The following is a 15843-nucleotide window of genomic DNA, read 5'->3' on the forward strand; positions in this document are numbered from 1 at the left end:
GGTCAATATATTTTGAGTGCGCCTTACTGTCAGCTGTTGTCTGCCCAGCTTCAGCTGTGGGGCTCTGCAGAGCCTCCTGAGCCCAGCTGGCTCTGTCCGGTGCATCGCTTCGTCTGGCTTCCTCTGGGATCCCCGTGCTGCCACTTTGTCCTTGCTTTTACTGCCTACTCTTCGGAGCATCTGAACCTGTCTTCCTCCTCCCCCCCCTTCCTCCGCGTTTGTTTTCCTCCGCATGCCGTTTTATTGCAATATAAACCTCCGGCAATTCCAAGTTGCGGTCCCAACTTTCCTGCCAGGATTCGGGCCTCGCGAGGACGAGGCAGCAGCTTGATAGGAGCCGGGGCACAGCACCCTTTGGGGGTGCCAGCCGCCTCCTCGCGGAGCCTCAGCGCCTCGGGGAGCACCCACCCTTCAACAGGTAGGTGCTGGGAGCCAGCCCGCTGTGCTCCGTTCGTCCTGCGCTGCAGAAAGGATGCTGGGCACCGCCGCGGTTCTGCGATGCTGGGCTTCGGCGGAGGGCTGTGACATCGCTTGGGGTAGGGGAGCTGCCTCCCGCTCCGCTCGGCACAAAGCGGGTGGTTAAACCCTCCTCCGGGCCGCGGGGAGGAGGAGGAGGAAGGCGGGGGGATGCTGCTTCCCTCCCTCCGTCTCTCCCTCCCTCGCCGTGGCCGGAGGAGCGCGCAGGCGGCGGTTGGCAGCCCGGGCACGGCGGGCTCGGGGCCGCGGAGCGGTGCGGGCTCCGGCCCCCCCCCCCGTCTGGGGCAGCGGGCGCGGCGGTGAGTGAGTGCTCCGCGGGGGTCCCTGCTTTGTTGGGTGGCACCCCTTCGTCGGGTGTGGAGATGGGCGCGCGGGGAGGGGCTGCACCCCCGGCTATTGTCTGCCGGCCGGTGAGCGGTCGCGGAGGGGAGGGGGAGAAGGAAGAGGAGGGGTCGTTGAGACGGAGCATCCCTGATCCCGCAGCAACTCCGAAGCGCGTTGGTCCGGAACAGAGCGGCAGCCCGAGCTGTGTGGGGGACACCCCAAGTCCGAGCCCACCCGTCTGGGGAGTGGGGAGAGAGGAAATACCCAAAGAGAACGAGATGAGCCCGGGTCCTGGACCCGGACGGTGAATACAGGGGAAGGGCTGAACCGAGGGAACAACGTAGTAAAGCAAAGTCAAATTTCCACCTGAATCCCGTAGCCAGGCCTAACGGGCACCGATGCTGAGTTGGGGTTGGGATGTGGAAGAAAGGGAAGGAGGGGGGGGGTGGTCTCTGAGAACAGTATGGGAGGGAAGGGAAAAAGGGCTCCAGATCCTCCTGCAAATTAGTGGGACTGAGATATGGATCATTTAAAAGGAGCAGCGTAATGCAATTAAGCATTAGACAGTTCCCACTGCAACGTTTATCCATTGTTCCCTGCTCTGCCTTCTGCCAGATTGATTCTGGTCTGGATGAGGGGAGTATAATTGAGCAAATAGTTCATTTCCCTGGCCAATTGCAGCCACAAGCTTTCCTGAACCTTCAGGCTGCTTGCATTCACAGCAGAGTCCTCAGACAGAGAAGGGGTTCTGGGACCCTCAGTGGGCTGGCAGGTGGGAGCAGCTCTGGTCCCTGCTCACCTGAGCGGCTCTGACAGCGGCAGTAGCACAGGTTTGCTCCCTCACATCTCAATCCTCATGTTGAGTGAGAAAAAGAAAAATAACAGGTGGTGAGGCAGGAGCAGCCTGCAACTAGGAGATGCTGTGTGTGCTTCGGGCAAGTTGCCTCTTTTCCGTAGTCTGTCTCCTAACTCTCTTTACCCTGATGGATAAAGGATCTCAGGCTGCTTTGAGAAGATGCTGTTGTGGTGGTGGATGGAGTTCTGTCTGCTGTCCTTGTGCCGGTGTCTGTGGCGGCTGGCTGCCCTACGATGTGTGCACACAAGTGCAGCGCCAGGAGAACGCAGCTCCTGTTCACATCCAGAGATGGGAGCAGCTGGAGTGGCTGTGGCTGCACCTGGGCCCCGTGGCACACGCTTGGCTAGGGGCTGCATCCCTTTCCCTCCGATGTCCTCCCGGTTCACAGCAGTGCTCAGTGCCGTGGGTATGCACACGTGCATTTGCTGCACCGCTGCACTGGGGGGCTGCTGCTTTTGGCTCTGGAGCTTTTATCATCGCTCTGCATCAAGCAGCTCTCCTCCTCCTGCTTTCTCCTCTCCTTTCTTCTTTGTCTGAAGCTGCCACCTGTCCCACTTCACTGTCAGCTTCCCCTTTGCCTTTTCCTGCTTAATTCATTCTTTCACCTCGGTTTCTTTTTCTCTAAGCAGACCTCTTCCTCTTCACTCTGCTCCCTCTCAACACTAGAGGAGAAGCCCAGCTCCTCATCTCAGTAGGAGTATTCCTGCCAACTGTTTACAAAAAGTAGCACAATACCCAGGCTGAATGCTGACATAATTACATACCCAGCCAGAGTGTAGTAAATAATCCTGCTTTCAAGCTTTTGCCCAGTGGAGAGTCTTTTGCCGTCTCCTTTAGCCCAGGGGTGAATGTATTACACTTGGCTGCTTTTACTTATATTCTGGAAATAAAGTCAGTGCAGTCAGTGCACGTATGTAGTATCACTGTGTAAGCCTTGCATGTACACGTTGCGTGTCTGAATGTGCATCACACATCTCCACTCCTGGGTGCGGGCTGTGAGAATAGTGCTTGGCAAGCATGAAGTCAGGGAAGGAGCGACTGCTGAGCTGTGGTTATTGTTCCATCAGTAGGGAAAGATGGCTGTGGGGTGAAGGTCAGGGGCACAGGGTTGGCTGGCTGCTTGGTTGGGGTGCTGGCTAGTTTCCCAAGGATCTGTGTACTTACAATGTGATTGCTGACTGTGGGCATTGTCTGCGCGGTTGTATTTCCAGTAGGGCTCTGAGCCCGAGTCTGTCTGCAGTTGCTCTGATTGTGAGTCAGTCTGTCTGCAGTTGCAGTAGCCGTGAATCAGTGTCTGCCTGTAATTGTGTGGGTGAATCAGTGTTGGCTTGTTACACTTGTGAGTGCAAGCGGTTTCCTGTAGCGGCTGTGGGTGTGAATCACTCTACAGTCCCTCTGGATGTGTTTTCAAGTAGAGAACTGCAATACTGAGATTAGTTTTGTTTTGATGAGAAACTGTCAGGCAGCTTCTTGTTTTGAAAAATTAAAGCTAAGCTGGGAGTTGGGCACTGAGCTCGCTTAGCTCCATCACCAACCTTCTGCAGCAGGGACCCAGATTAACGCTTGCTCTCATGATCTGTGCTAATCTAAACCTTTACATTTCCTTCCCTTGCTCCCCTGGTTTTAAGTGTCCTCTTGTGCTGGTGCCTCTTGCAGAGCCGCAGACAGTGCATTTGGTAACCATCACGTGTGCCTTGTTCCTTGCATGGCAGATTGATGGGAAGGTTGTTTATGGCCTATGCGGGGCGTGCATTGATAGGGACTGTTCATTGCGTTCCTCTCGGGTGGGAAGCACAAATGTTTTCATGTCTGAACTGAAGACTGTGGTTCCTCTACCATGTGCTGCTTGCTGTGAGCCAGCGCTGTTTCTCTGAGATGGTAAACAGCAAGTTTGATTCAGGTAGGCAGGGGTACTGCTGCCTTCTCCTTGTTCTCTGATCCTTATAAATGCTCTAGTAGCTGTTGGGCTTCTGGCAGCATCTATTTAGCACAAAGCAGAGCTGAGCAGAGAGCCAAGTCAGAAATCTGGGCTATGTTGAATGATGGAAGCAGAACACTCCTCTTGGTCCAGGCTGACAGACAGCCTTCCTTGTGCTCGCTGGTACAGGTGGAATGGTGCTGGTGGGGCTGGAGTGCTTCCAGTGCATGCTGGCTTGGTGTCTGCGCTGTGCAGCATGCGTGTACCTCCTGGTTAGCTCATCTTATAGCAGGGAACCTGCCAGACAGGAGTCTTGTGAAGCATCACGCTTATTCCATGATTTCCAGGCTTCCAGACCAACCACAGCTGCTCACTGCAGCCCTTGCACCTCCCCCAAAAAACAGTTTTATTCGAAGAAACTTTCCTTTTTTGCTGAAGCTATTGAGAATTGAAGCAAAACCTCTCCAGCCAGGAACACAAGGCAGCATGTGCATCATCTGCATTTATTGCTGCTGCACCATGCATTCACTGGCTGCCCAGCTCTGCAGAGAGCTCCGAGCCTTACCCACAGCAGTGACGATCTCAAGGCTGGAGTGTTGCAGGGGAATCGGGGCTGGGTGGGTACAGCTGGGCAGCACTGCTATCCGTGAGGAATGTCAAAGGATCTCTCCTGATGACTGGGACCTGCTTTGAAAGGCTCCAAGGGAATAAAGAAGGGCGCTAAGGAGCCACTTGTGCTGTGTGAGTGCAATCGGTGGGGTAAATATGCAGGTGTTATGAGGTCACCTGCAGTGCTTGGCTGTGCTACTGTGCAGGTGGTGGGTATACTTGGTGCCAGCCGGGTTGAGATAATCCTTTTTTCCTGATGTGGGAGTGTTTCTATCTGAGCCTTTGGACTGAAGCTGCCTCTCCTTCCCAGCCTGTTTTCCAGCTGGCTTCCCAGCACCAGCTCCTCTTTGCACATACCCCCTGAGATACCTGATTTGGCAGAGATGCAGAGCAGCTGCAGGTCCTGGGGGCTGTGGGCTGAGTGGGAGCTGCAGAGCTCAGCACTCCTCCAGCTGACGTGACAGACAGAGGTATATGGCACTTGGGCACATCAGCTCAGTGACACTGCAGGTACACCAAGACTCTGGGTGTGGTAACACGGGGCAGATGTGTCCTATGGGCTGCTGCTTCATCAGTGCCACCTGCATGATGAGCCTTGCTAAGTGAATCAAATTGCTCCCTTGGCTGTGTGTGTTTCAAGGAGGTGGTAATTGGAGAAAGACGCCAATGTGACTCTCACAAATGTATCTGTGTGCAGGGCTCTTCACTCTATTTGCTTTTCTTTGCTTGCATTCTCCCTCTCTGAGTTGTTCTCCCAAGGTTTTTTGCAAGCATTACCTTTCATTCTCCACCTCCAGAGCTCTTTCCCTTGTCAGCATGAAACCTGTGCTAATCATAATTTCCTAGGAAAGAATTTCAGAATATTTAATGGCTTCTATGATAAGGAGTGCTTGAAAGATCAGGCCCAGCCTGCAGAGTCAGGAGATCCCTTTCGTTAACATAACTGTGTGGAGACCTTGCTGATCCAAAAGGTGCCAGCACCCTTTGGTTCCCAAATCCCATTGCAAGAGGAACCATTGTGTCACTGTCTTGGAGAGAGGGAAGCTTTTCCAATTCCTCCTTCCCAAACTGCATGCAGCAGGAAAGCTCTGTTTCTTGGGAGTGTTGTTTTGCTATGGTGCTCTGGAGATTGGGTAGGCAGCATGTGTTGGAGAGGAGTGGGCATATTTATGATGCCTTTAGGTATCTGGTTATAAAGGAACCTGCCAAAATCCTGAGTGCACTGAATTGTTCTTTAAGTGTTGCCGAATCCCAGCTGCAAAATGTTAGCGGGGCTTCTTAGAAAATCTGCATTTGATTCAGCTGTGGAGGTTACCAGCAACTGCAGAATTAGCGATGAATGTGTTTGCTAAGTGTGCCATTAAGAAATGAGCCATGGGCAGATGGAGGAAGGAAGTGCAGAGCTGCTTTGAGCACTTCCCATCCTTATAGAGATGGTGCTGTGAGCTGCTGTGCCATGGGGACTAACTGGGCCCTGACTAAGCTGTGCATAAATGTAAAGGAAAGGAGGAGTGAAGTCCTCTGCTGATGTTTTCTCGCATCCTCCAGAGATGCAGTCCTTGCCTGGCAATGGGGTGATGAACACCAGCACTGGAAGGAGACTGCTCCTTCTGTGGTTGCCCCAGCACTGCTTGGCTCAGCATCTCAAGGCCACCAGGGTTCACCACCAGCAGCAAGAGCCCCTGTCCCAGTCAGGAATGCCAACCACGATCCTTCGGACTGGGTCTGCTATGCATCCGTGTCTGAAATGTGTAACTGAGCCAAAGAGTAAGGAAAATACAGTGCAGTCTCTTCTCTCCAAATCCCCCAGGCAAAATATGAATCAAGAACCAAAAGAAAGAGTTAGGAAACAGTGCTAAGCTAATTCTCATGCTGTGCAGTCCTTCCTGAGCCCATAAGAGCCTCCACAGTGAACCAGCCATGCATGTGCTCTCACAGGGTGTCCTGTGTGCCAGAGCACTGAGCACACAGAACAGGAGCGTGGTGAGAACAGATATTCTCCTAATGCAGGTATGCTGAGCTGGTTCTGATCCTTAAAATGAGACTTGAGCATGTATTTAACTTGATTCAGGTAGCCCTGAACCTCCAAGTGGAAGCATGGTTGTCTTGACCTTCTTGGCTCAGACAGCCATCAAATAGCTTTTGTCACTGGTTCTGGCCTGAACCAGTTCTTCAGCTGCTCTTTTTCAGCCTTGGTGCATCATCTTCCCAGCCTGTGGTCTCACCAAATGCAGGAGTTTCTGCAAAGCCTGGAGGCACCTGAGGGTCCTGGTTCACGTGGATAGCACTGGTAAAAAAAAATAAATGCTGGCAGTTCATTGAAATCTATTGAATGGGAAAGTGGTTTCAGTGTGATTTCTTTAGTGGTGATGTGGGGAAGGGAGAGGAAAGCCAGCAGTGGGTTCTTGCTGTTGGCTAGTGATTGAAGTTGTCTTAGGAAAGAAATATTTTAATTAAATCCTATTGTATAATCTGCAAGTTTAAGAGAATTGAAAGGAAATCTGTTGAGGAGCTGCTAATTGAAGGAGTTCTGAATTTGCCTTGTAAGAAACATCAACATTTTAGCTGTCCTTGTTCTGTTTTGGAACAAGCTTCCCCAGACTGATGGAGTTTCCCACAGAGCAGATGTTCATTCCCTAAGCTGTGCTTCATCAGCAGATACTTGAAATCCGAGCCCGTGTCCCTACTCAGCTATAGGGCGGCAGGAGCCAGAAGATTGATTCCAAAGCAGGGCTCATTGCCTATGCAGGTGTAGGTGTGCCCGAAGGACAGCTTCCCCCAAAGTGTTTGCTTATTGGTGGTGGGAGGGTTGTGCTCCACTTGGTAGTATTCCTCTTAAATAAGGCCCTGAACCTACAGCCAAATGCTCAGCTACGCAACATTAATCCGTGTGCTGATATTTGCAGAGGCTTTAAATGAGTAATAGGGAGGAAGACAAAGGTAAATTGTGGAATACTCAGTGTATGGCTGTGGTCAAAAGGAACCCCTGGCTGTGGCAGCACCGAGCTGCCCGCGTGTGCCAGGCGGGAGCTGCCTGTTGGGCAGACGTCATGACAAGCTGTATTTATCCAGGCTGTTGCTTGGCAGTGCTGTTCCAAGGTGCATCAACATAATGAGATACATAAAGGGGAAAGGCAGTTAAATGTGTAATAGCATCACAATAAACGTAAAACTGAACATTAATGGAAAAATCTGAGCACACTAAGTGTGGTACAGTTGAACACTCCCACTACCTCGGGCCTCGGTACCCAAACTTTATGATAATTTCAGGTGGTGTCATTAGCAGAATTAAATGAGGGTCTAACTGTCCAGAAAGACACTATAAAGGAGGGGAGGGGGTTGGGGGTGAAAGGGTATTGAGACTTATGGGTGTCCTTGGGCAGCATGGGCTGGGGGAGCTGCTGCCAGGTGATGCCTGAGCATTAGAGGTGAGGAGTAGGAAAGGATGGGTGCAAGAAGCAGTGTGATCACTTTGGAAGTGGAACTGTGCAATGACTGGAAGGGATCAAAGCACCTGAGGAGCTGCTGTGGATGGTCAGTGAACATGTGTATGTGTATGTACGTTCCTGGCTCTGACCCTACAGTGCTGCCTCTAGTCCAACAAACCTGACACTCCAGAAATAGGACAATGGCTGCTATGGATGAGCTGCTGGGGAAAAAATGGAACCAACTCAGTTGCTTTCCTCCTAGTAAATGAAATCTTCTCTTCTCTCCTCTCCTCTGTGCCCCATGGCAGGTTTTGGAGGCTCGCTTGCTGCTCACTGCGCACTGAGGCCATGGCACAGCAGCTCACAGGAATGGCATCTCTCGGTCTTGCTGCCTTCGGACTCCTGCTCCTGCTGTCAGCTGTCCCTGCTGATGCCGGGTAAGGTGGCAAGAGGCAAGGCTCTGTGCTTCAGTGTACTTGTGCTGATACCTGCATGAAGCAGTTCAGGGCGAAATCCTGAAAAGGATCTCTGCTGTTTCTTTGTTTGTGCTCCTGGGCAGCCTTTGTGGGCACATAACGCGACAGCAGTGACTGCTGCCAGTGCCTCTGCTCTCAGTGCCTGTGCCTTTCACCCAGTGACTGCTCAGTCCCGCACAACCGAGCTGACTGATTACATTAGCACTATTTGAGGTGTTCTTGTTAAGGACGGTTGTCAGCATCTTTTGCAACAAAACCAATTTTCAGACATAGCCTCTCTGCATTTCCCTTTGGGTGAGGAGTGGGCTTGGGTGATTTCTAACCTGGAAGTGATACACATACCTCTTTCCAACTCTTAATTATTTTTTTTAGTACAATTTAAAAACAAACATTCTGGAAAACAAAGCTGCTTCAGCAGTTTGGCTGTTCATGGTGTAGGGAGAAGTGGACACATAGGATCATAGAATTACAGAATGGCTGAGGTTGGAAGGGATCTTGAGCCATTCCAGTTCCAGTGGGGATGTAATGACTTTTCCCCCAGCCTCTCCTAATTAAATTTGCTGTATAACTGTCTTCCCTGCCTTTTAATTATTTTAAAATGAGAAGCTTCATCTCTCCTTTGAGTGTTGCACTGGGGCCGCTGTTCCCCCCTGCCTGCACCGCTCCCCTGGTGCTGCCTGAGCAGATCCTACACTGCTCACGTTGAAGTCAAAACCTCAAGTGTCAGCCTAAGTAAAACCACTTTGAAATTTGTAAACTCATTTTTTGCCATTGCTGCTGAGCCTCTGCCAGGAGTTCTTTCACAAAAATCTGTCCTCTCACTCTTTATATTATGGGTAATTTTTAAAGATAGCTTATAAAACATTAATGAATGAGCTTTCACGAGCATGCTAGCTATTCATGAGTTATAGATGGTTATATACCCATCAGCAGACATGGTTACAGATTGCTTTTAACCGTGACATCCAGTGAAAGCTGGCACAATTGAAACCTCACTAATTACAGCAGGCACTTGTTAAGTTCCTCAAAATCCCCTTTACCTGGGGGAGTGCAGATATTTCAAATTTCCTTTGTGTTCATGTCCAAGTGAAAAGCCAGAACTACTGTTTTGATTCAGGTAAGTCTTAAAGGCTGTGATGCTGAGGGGTTTTGCTGTTTCAGCGTTGTGATGTTGCAATTATGGGTGCTGCATCTCAAGTGCTTCATGCCCTTGTTCAGTGGCTGGAGGCTGATTTTTCTGCCTTGACCACTGCTCCCATGAGAGCTGGTATTGGTTTGCTACGAATCAGAGACCAAGAACCCTCATGAGATGTGAGATCTCATCCCTGGAGAAACCTACCTCAAGCACTTGAAAGCCAGTTTCCCACTGTGTTTGGTCATTGATGCAGACAGATTAATGTCAGAATTGCTCGAAATGAGATATTTCAATTAATGGCGACATGCCGGATAACATCGATTTCAACCTCTCTCTAAAAATAAATACAAACTTCCTGCTCCAAGCGTTTTTGTTTTTTTTTTTCTTGGTAGAAAACACTTTTTTTTTATTCCTTTATCTTACAGGAGGGGGATTTTGTGTTGGGGAATCATTCTGCTGGTACAAAACTCCCAGCAGCTCTGCTGCTTTTCACCTTCTTGACCCCTGACAGAATCTTTACAAGTGGATTCGTAATGTCAGAGGTGGCTCGTGTAACCAGATGGGATGCTGCAGGATTACACTTTGAACAGCTTCACTGATATTGCACCCTCCCTCCTCCTTTTTTTTTTTTTTTTCCATTCCTCTCCATAGTGATTTCTCAATCCTTGCATTTCATTTTCCTGCTCATACAGAAGCCTTTGGCTGCTCCCCGTGAGCAGAGCAGAGCTGATGGGCTGAGCCCTGTTCTGTGCTCTGGGGCTACTCCCAACTCCTGAACAGAACTCTAGAGCCCTGGTTTGGTGACACTGACTTTCCTCGTGCTTTGCACCAAGAAGGGATTGGCTGGGCTTTCTCCAGTGTTACGCTGCATGTCTCTCTTATATTTTATTTTTATTCATCAGTATCTCTTTTATTCCCTTCTCCATCTTTCCTGCAATCTCAGCATCTCTATTGAGTTTTGTTTGTTTTCTGTTTCTTAGTCTTCTGCCTTTCCATTAGTTTTGTTCCTACCAGCTATTTCTGCTGGGAAAAGCTGTACTTGGAACTTCAGCACTGATAGATACTCTGTGCCATCTAAAATCTTTAGAAGCAGCCAGTTTCGTGAGGATTCATAGGCTTCTTTCTGTTGATTGAAAGGGAGACGCAAAATGCAAATGTGTTATTTGAGCCCCTGGGGCTTGCAAAATTGTGCTGGATATTTTGTTTGGTGATATGAGTTTTGTTTGAGAAATGTGCTGCTTATTTTGTTCCACCTGGGGCAGAAAATACCCCAAGGAAATCATTTTATTTGGGGTTCCCAGGCTTCTTGCATTGAGCAGAGATAGGAACATGAAAACTCATTTGATTTTATAAACAGGGAAAATTCAACAAACTGCAGAAATGGCTCACATCAGGTTTTAATGGCAGACTCAGCCTCCCAGCCTGCTTTACTGATTTCCCATTTTTTCTGCCCCTTTTTCCTTTTCCCGGGGGAAGAGCACTTGGAAATGGGCTGATATGGTAAATAACTGACAGCACTTGCTGCATGCCTCCCACGAGGAGAAACCAGCACTTCAATAACCCTGAGATTCTCAAAGCCTCTGTTCCTCCAACAGCCTTTCATAGGGCAGGAGAGGGACACTAGGGCAGGGTACTCCTAATCAGGCTGGGACATGAGTAAGTGTGTTTTCATTTCAATAGGTACATAGAGCATATAAAAAGTATTTCTATTCCGATTGTGACTTTTTTTCCCCTCTCTCCTCTTTTCCCCAAATGCACCAGGCTTTCTCAGAAGCATGTTTCAGACGTCGTTGATGACAGCAAAGACAACATCACCATTTTCACACGCATCCTAGACAGGCTGTTGGATGGCTATGACAACCGCCTGAGGCCGGGACTCGGAGGTCAGTTGGGTGGAGTGACGGTGTTCTCTGCTTCTGTATGGCTTTAGAAATGAGGGGCTGCACAGATGACTTTTTAACAAGACTGATGGTACTGGGAGGAGAGCCAGAGCCATTCTGTTGCTGGTTGCCTTGTTTTGGGTCCGTTCTATCTGGTTGTTTGGTATTTTGTGAGGAGAGGTGCAAGTCTCTACAGCTGTTGTGGTCTTCTGTGACATTACATGGGTAGGCCTGTAGATGGAGCAAATAAGATTTTATTTATTTATGTCTCTTTAATAGACAGTATGGTGTCCTAACTTATGGCACCAGCAGCTTGCAGAACCTTCCATCTACAGTGGCATTGCTTTTTAGTTAGAGAGTTTTGCTGCAGAGCCTCTCTCTTGCTGCCTTCTCAGCTGTTTCCTAGGTAGCTATTACCTGGGGGGATCTTCTATGTGTACTGATCTGGGTACCGTGCACTCAGCCAGGCTCTGCTATCTCCTGAGCTTCCTTTAACGTTGCTATTGCAGCAGATGCTGAGCTCTTCTCCAAGCACCTGCAGATGTTTAAGTGCTTTAGAAAGCAAAACCATAGATACTCACCTTCCAGAAGCAACGGAGAGATCTTCCTCCCTACTGGAGAAACTGCAGTTCCCACCCAGAGCTGGACTTCCATGCATCTGCTATTCGCTGTACCCCTCGCTGCTAAGCTTTCCTGAGCTCTCTATATTCCTGCATGCTGGTTATACAGCAACATCCAGGAATTGCACCCTGTGCTCCACTGTCCAGCCCCTTGTCCCCAGCTTGTCACGGCCATCTGCTTACATCTCTCCTAGAGGGCCCTAAGCAGAAGCCATAATCTGAGGAAGGACAATTTCTCCAGTGAAGATGGGCTGCCATGCTGCAGGGCCCAGCAGGGAAAGAGTTACTCTATCTGCATAGGCTATCCATCAGTTTTATTGCTTTTGTTGCTTGTTTCTTTCCCCCAGAATTAACTGCGGTCCCACTAATAGCTTTGCTTCCTCAAGTCTCCCCGATGGCTGTATTGATTTAACTCAAACGATTCTGAGAGGGGACTGAGGGGGCATTTATGTTCACTGTAGGCTCGGTTGCAGACAGCCTTGTGCAAAGTATTAACAAGAGGACTCCCAGGAGCCCCCTTGCTGGGAAAGTTAAAACCTTTCTTGGAATATCTCTGCTCTGTTGCTTTAGATCCTTTAATAATGTGCTTAACATAATAAATTGTCTTTGCCTGAGCAGACATTGCATGCTCAAAGACTGCTTTCACCTCCTTCTTCCCCTTGTGGAACACTGGCAGATGCAGATAGGAGGTTTTAACAAAGGCTGTGGGTTCGGGGGCGTCACGCAGAAATGGTCCTGCTGCAAATCACAGACATGGGGACTGAGTGGCCATTCTGGGGTGACTGTTGGCAAGAGATGGGCTTCTGATGTGCAAGGTTATGCAAGAGCCAGTGGGTAACCAGGCTGCAGGGTGTACAGGCTCGCTTCTTGGCCTTGTTTTCCTTGCTTTGTGTCAGACACGTTCCTCTGAACCTCCTTGTCAGCACATGGGAGGGGTGTAGAGCTGGCTGTGCCCAGACTCCTGCCCCCGCATCCAGCAAAGCCTTTTACGTGCACACTGGGAACTGAGCAATGTTTGTTTAGACTTTGGGAAAGGAGTCTGTGTAAGCAACAGAGTGTTGATGTGGTGACTTCTCCCCTCAAGATAGCCTCTTTGTATTTATTTTCTTATCCCCTCTGTTTCCACCATCTGCTGCCACCCACTCTAATAGCTGCCATGCCAGAGCTCCTCTTCCCACCAGGATGCTGCAGACTCAGACTGAAGTACAGCAGTGCTGAGGCTGCTTAGGAGCACCCAGCACTGCAGAGATCATGGCTCCGTGCCTGGGTGCTGCCCCATCCCTGAGGTGTGGCTCAGGGCATCCTCTTCAGTAAGGAGTCCTTGTGGTCCTGATGACTCTTGGAGGTTTGGGAGCACCCCTGAGCCATGCTGAAAGAGAGGCTGAGGGGGGAAGTGTCTGTCAGACCTCTCCTCCTTCAGGCACACCCATGACAGTGGGGACACAGCCACTTGTCTCAGCAAGAAGTCTTCCATGGCTGGTAGGAGGTTTTTCCCCTGTTTCTACCACGTGTCTTAGGAATGGCTTGCTTCAATGGGCTGAGTCCTCTGCTGTGTCTGACCCCATGACCACTGAAATGGTCTGGGCTTGGGAAAGAAGTAGCTACATAAATGGATCGTGTTATGGAGCTTGGAGAGGAAGAAACTTTCAGAGCAGATAACCTGTCTTTCCCCTGGGTAAACACAGTGCAGATGGGTTATTAAGTCAGAAGACGAATAGAAATGGACCCTGAGGGAATGGGGACATCTGTTGCCACGGCCAGTCTTGTGGGAGAAGAAAATCTCCTGCAGAGAGAGGTTCTGTATGGGCAGCTTTGGCCTCCCCTCTCAGTCTGGAGCGGTGCGATCACATGGATGCTCTGCCTGGCCCTGCAGGGCTGTGGTGAGGGGCATCTATTTATAGCTCACAAATTCTCTTTGCTTCTGGGGCTTCCTGCATAGCTGGCATGCAGGGGCCTCAGCATTGAACCTGATGCTCACCTTACTGGCAGGATTAGAAAGAGGAGATGTGACCAGGAGAAATGGTTTGGGCTGGCTGACAAAGAGAGAGACATCATACACCTGGAAAGGAAGGGTGCTCAGGATGTGAATGTGAGTGATGGCACACTGAGTGACTCTCTGAGAATGATTGGTGCACACAGAACTCTGTATGTTCTTCGGCTGCTTACTGTGAAGAGTGATTGATGTTCTGCAGTCCTTACACAGCCAGTTGGATGCTCACACTGTCGCCTCAGAGGGGTCATAGTGCTTGTTGTTGGGTTGTTTGAGGTTCAGTGATGGTCCCCGTGCTCTCACCTCCAGCAGTGTTATTTCCATCCAGTGGTTGTTGGCTTTGTTCTGTTGCAACCTAAGCCAATCCTATGAATGCCAGCAGAGGAGTAGAAGGGAGGTTTCCAGACTTTTCACTGCCTTTTCCTTCCTTTTAATGCTCTTTGGCAATACCACACCAAAGAGTTTCAATGTTTCTTCCCTTTGCTTTCAGGGAGGAGGCTCAGGGGCCTTTCTATATATCCTTTGCAAAGCACAAGAAGAATTTCTCCCATCTCAGCCTCCTCAAGCCTCCAAAGCTGTCTGCTTTGGAGGAGGTGGGGGGCGTCTAAAGTGCTGGTTGGTGGTAAGCATGAGATTTTGAGCTTGTCTGGAGCAGTGTTGGACAAAACCTCCATACTGGGTGGCCAGAGAAGTCTGTGCTCAAGAAAGCTGCTGGCCTTTCCTAAGGGCTGCCAAGAAAGAAAGCATTTTATCACAAGGAGAAGGTCCATGGGACACAGTTTTTAAGAGATGGACTTTAAACTTTCTGGGTAAGCCAGCTGGAATTAAATAGTAATTTGTAGCATGTTAAGCAGCTGGGATGGTCTCAATGGCTGTTCTCCCACCTGGATGCAGCTTCTCCTTCAGGGCAATTCGTGACTTTTCCTTGGAAACTCTTCTACCACATTGCTGTGGAGTCCTCGGATGAATGACCTGGTCTTGCTGATAGGGCAGTGTCTGGACTGATACCTTGCTGGTCTGTGTCCCCATGATGCGATAAGGGTTAGGGGCCTACAGCTAGGGATCAGCAAACACAGACAACTGAATTAAAACAATGCCATTCCCTAAGAACAAGGCACGTGGCCCTTCTGGTCTCTTCTTTCTTGGGGGCAGGTCATCATCCTCAGGGCTGGCAGCAAGGGGGTCATCCTCAGGCATCATCCTCAGGCAGTGAGGGGGTCCCAGCTTTTCCCCGCACAGCTGGGGCTGTTGGCTGCCTCCTCTTCCTGATCTCCAATGGCCTGTTGTTCTTCATGGCTTGCTGTCAGCATTTTCATGCCTGCAGTGGGCTCAGTGCATGTACCCTTTGGCTCAAGCAGGGTTCAGGCTCTGCCTCTTGCAACAGAACTCAAATCAGGGGTGACCAACACAGGCACCTCTGGTGCCTTTTATCTGGGCTTGTTATGTCAGCTCTGCCTTGCTTTTGGTTTTGATCTGTAGCCACCTGTTAATATTTATCCTCCTAATAGATTCTCTTTCTTCTTCTCTAAGTGAAGCACACCCCAACTGGAGCTTTCCCTGTTTTCTTTCCACAGTGCAGTGTTCCTTCCTGTTGGCTTTATTGATGGTGCAGTTTGGCATGATGGCTTCTGAGCAAACAGAAGTCTGTATCCCTCTTTTACCACCCATGTTTCACTGACTCGAGTGCTGATGGCCAGAAGGTTTTGGTCTTGGGTTCAGAGTGGCACCTCAAGGTTGACACACTTCTGTGAGCTGTGCTGCTTGGTGTGTTACACCCCAGTGCCTCCATCTTCTTGTCATGGCCTCCTGCAGGTAACGGCTTCTCAGTTATTATGTGGCCACCCAGGGGCTGAGATAGAATGAAAGAATGACAGACCTGCTCTCTGTTGCAGCAGCTGATTCCAGGAGCCAGGGGGGTCGGGTTCTGTCTGCCCTGGAGCTCCTCTGCTCTCCAAGGTGCTGTTTTTCACCTGTGTGTCATGGAGCTACCTATGGCTCATGTCATAAACATTATCTCGATCCGTTGTTTGTGCAGGGGAAGCGTTAGATGACAAGCCCAGTGGTCCATTATGTTTTGTTACGATTTCCAGGATTTCAGGGCTATGCTTAATCTGTTTTTCTGCCTTAATA

At 49.8% G+C, this 15843-nt stretch overlaps 1 protein-coding gene across 1 annotated transcript in view; it reads left to right on the forward strand.

Moving 5' to 3' along the window:
• The first annotated feature begins 627 nt into the window (after positions 1-627).
• Positions 628-15843, forward strand: part of LOC136044290 (gamma-aminobutyric acid receptor subunit alpha-3-like) — a 58776-nt gene continuing 43560 nt past the window's right edge. Inside the window, exons 1-3 of the mRNA XM_065729530.1 lie at positions 628-776; positions 7921-8049; positions 10985-11106. Of these exons, the coding sequence (XP_065585602.1) occupies positions 628-776; positions 7921-8049; positions 10985-11106 (400 nt within the window). The remainder of the gene's footprint in view (positions 777-7920; positions 8050-10984; positions 11107-15843) is intronic.

Source organism: Cyrtonyx montezumae, unplaced genomic scaffold (assembly GCF_038088225.1).
Source record: "Cyrtonyx montezumae isolate F1298 unplaced genomic scaffold, pur_monq_1.0 scaffold_11, whole genome shotgun sequence".
Taxonomy (NCBI): Eukaryota; Metazoa; Chordata; class Aves; order Galliformes; family Odontophoridae; genus Cyrtonyx; species Cyrtonyx montezumae.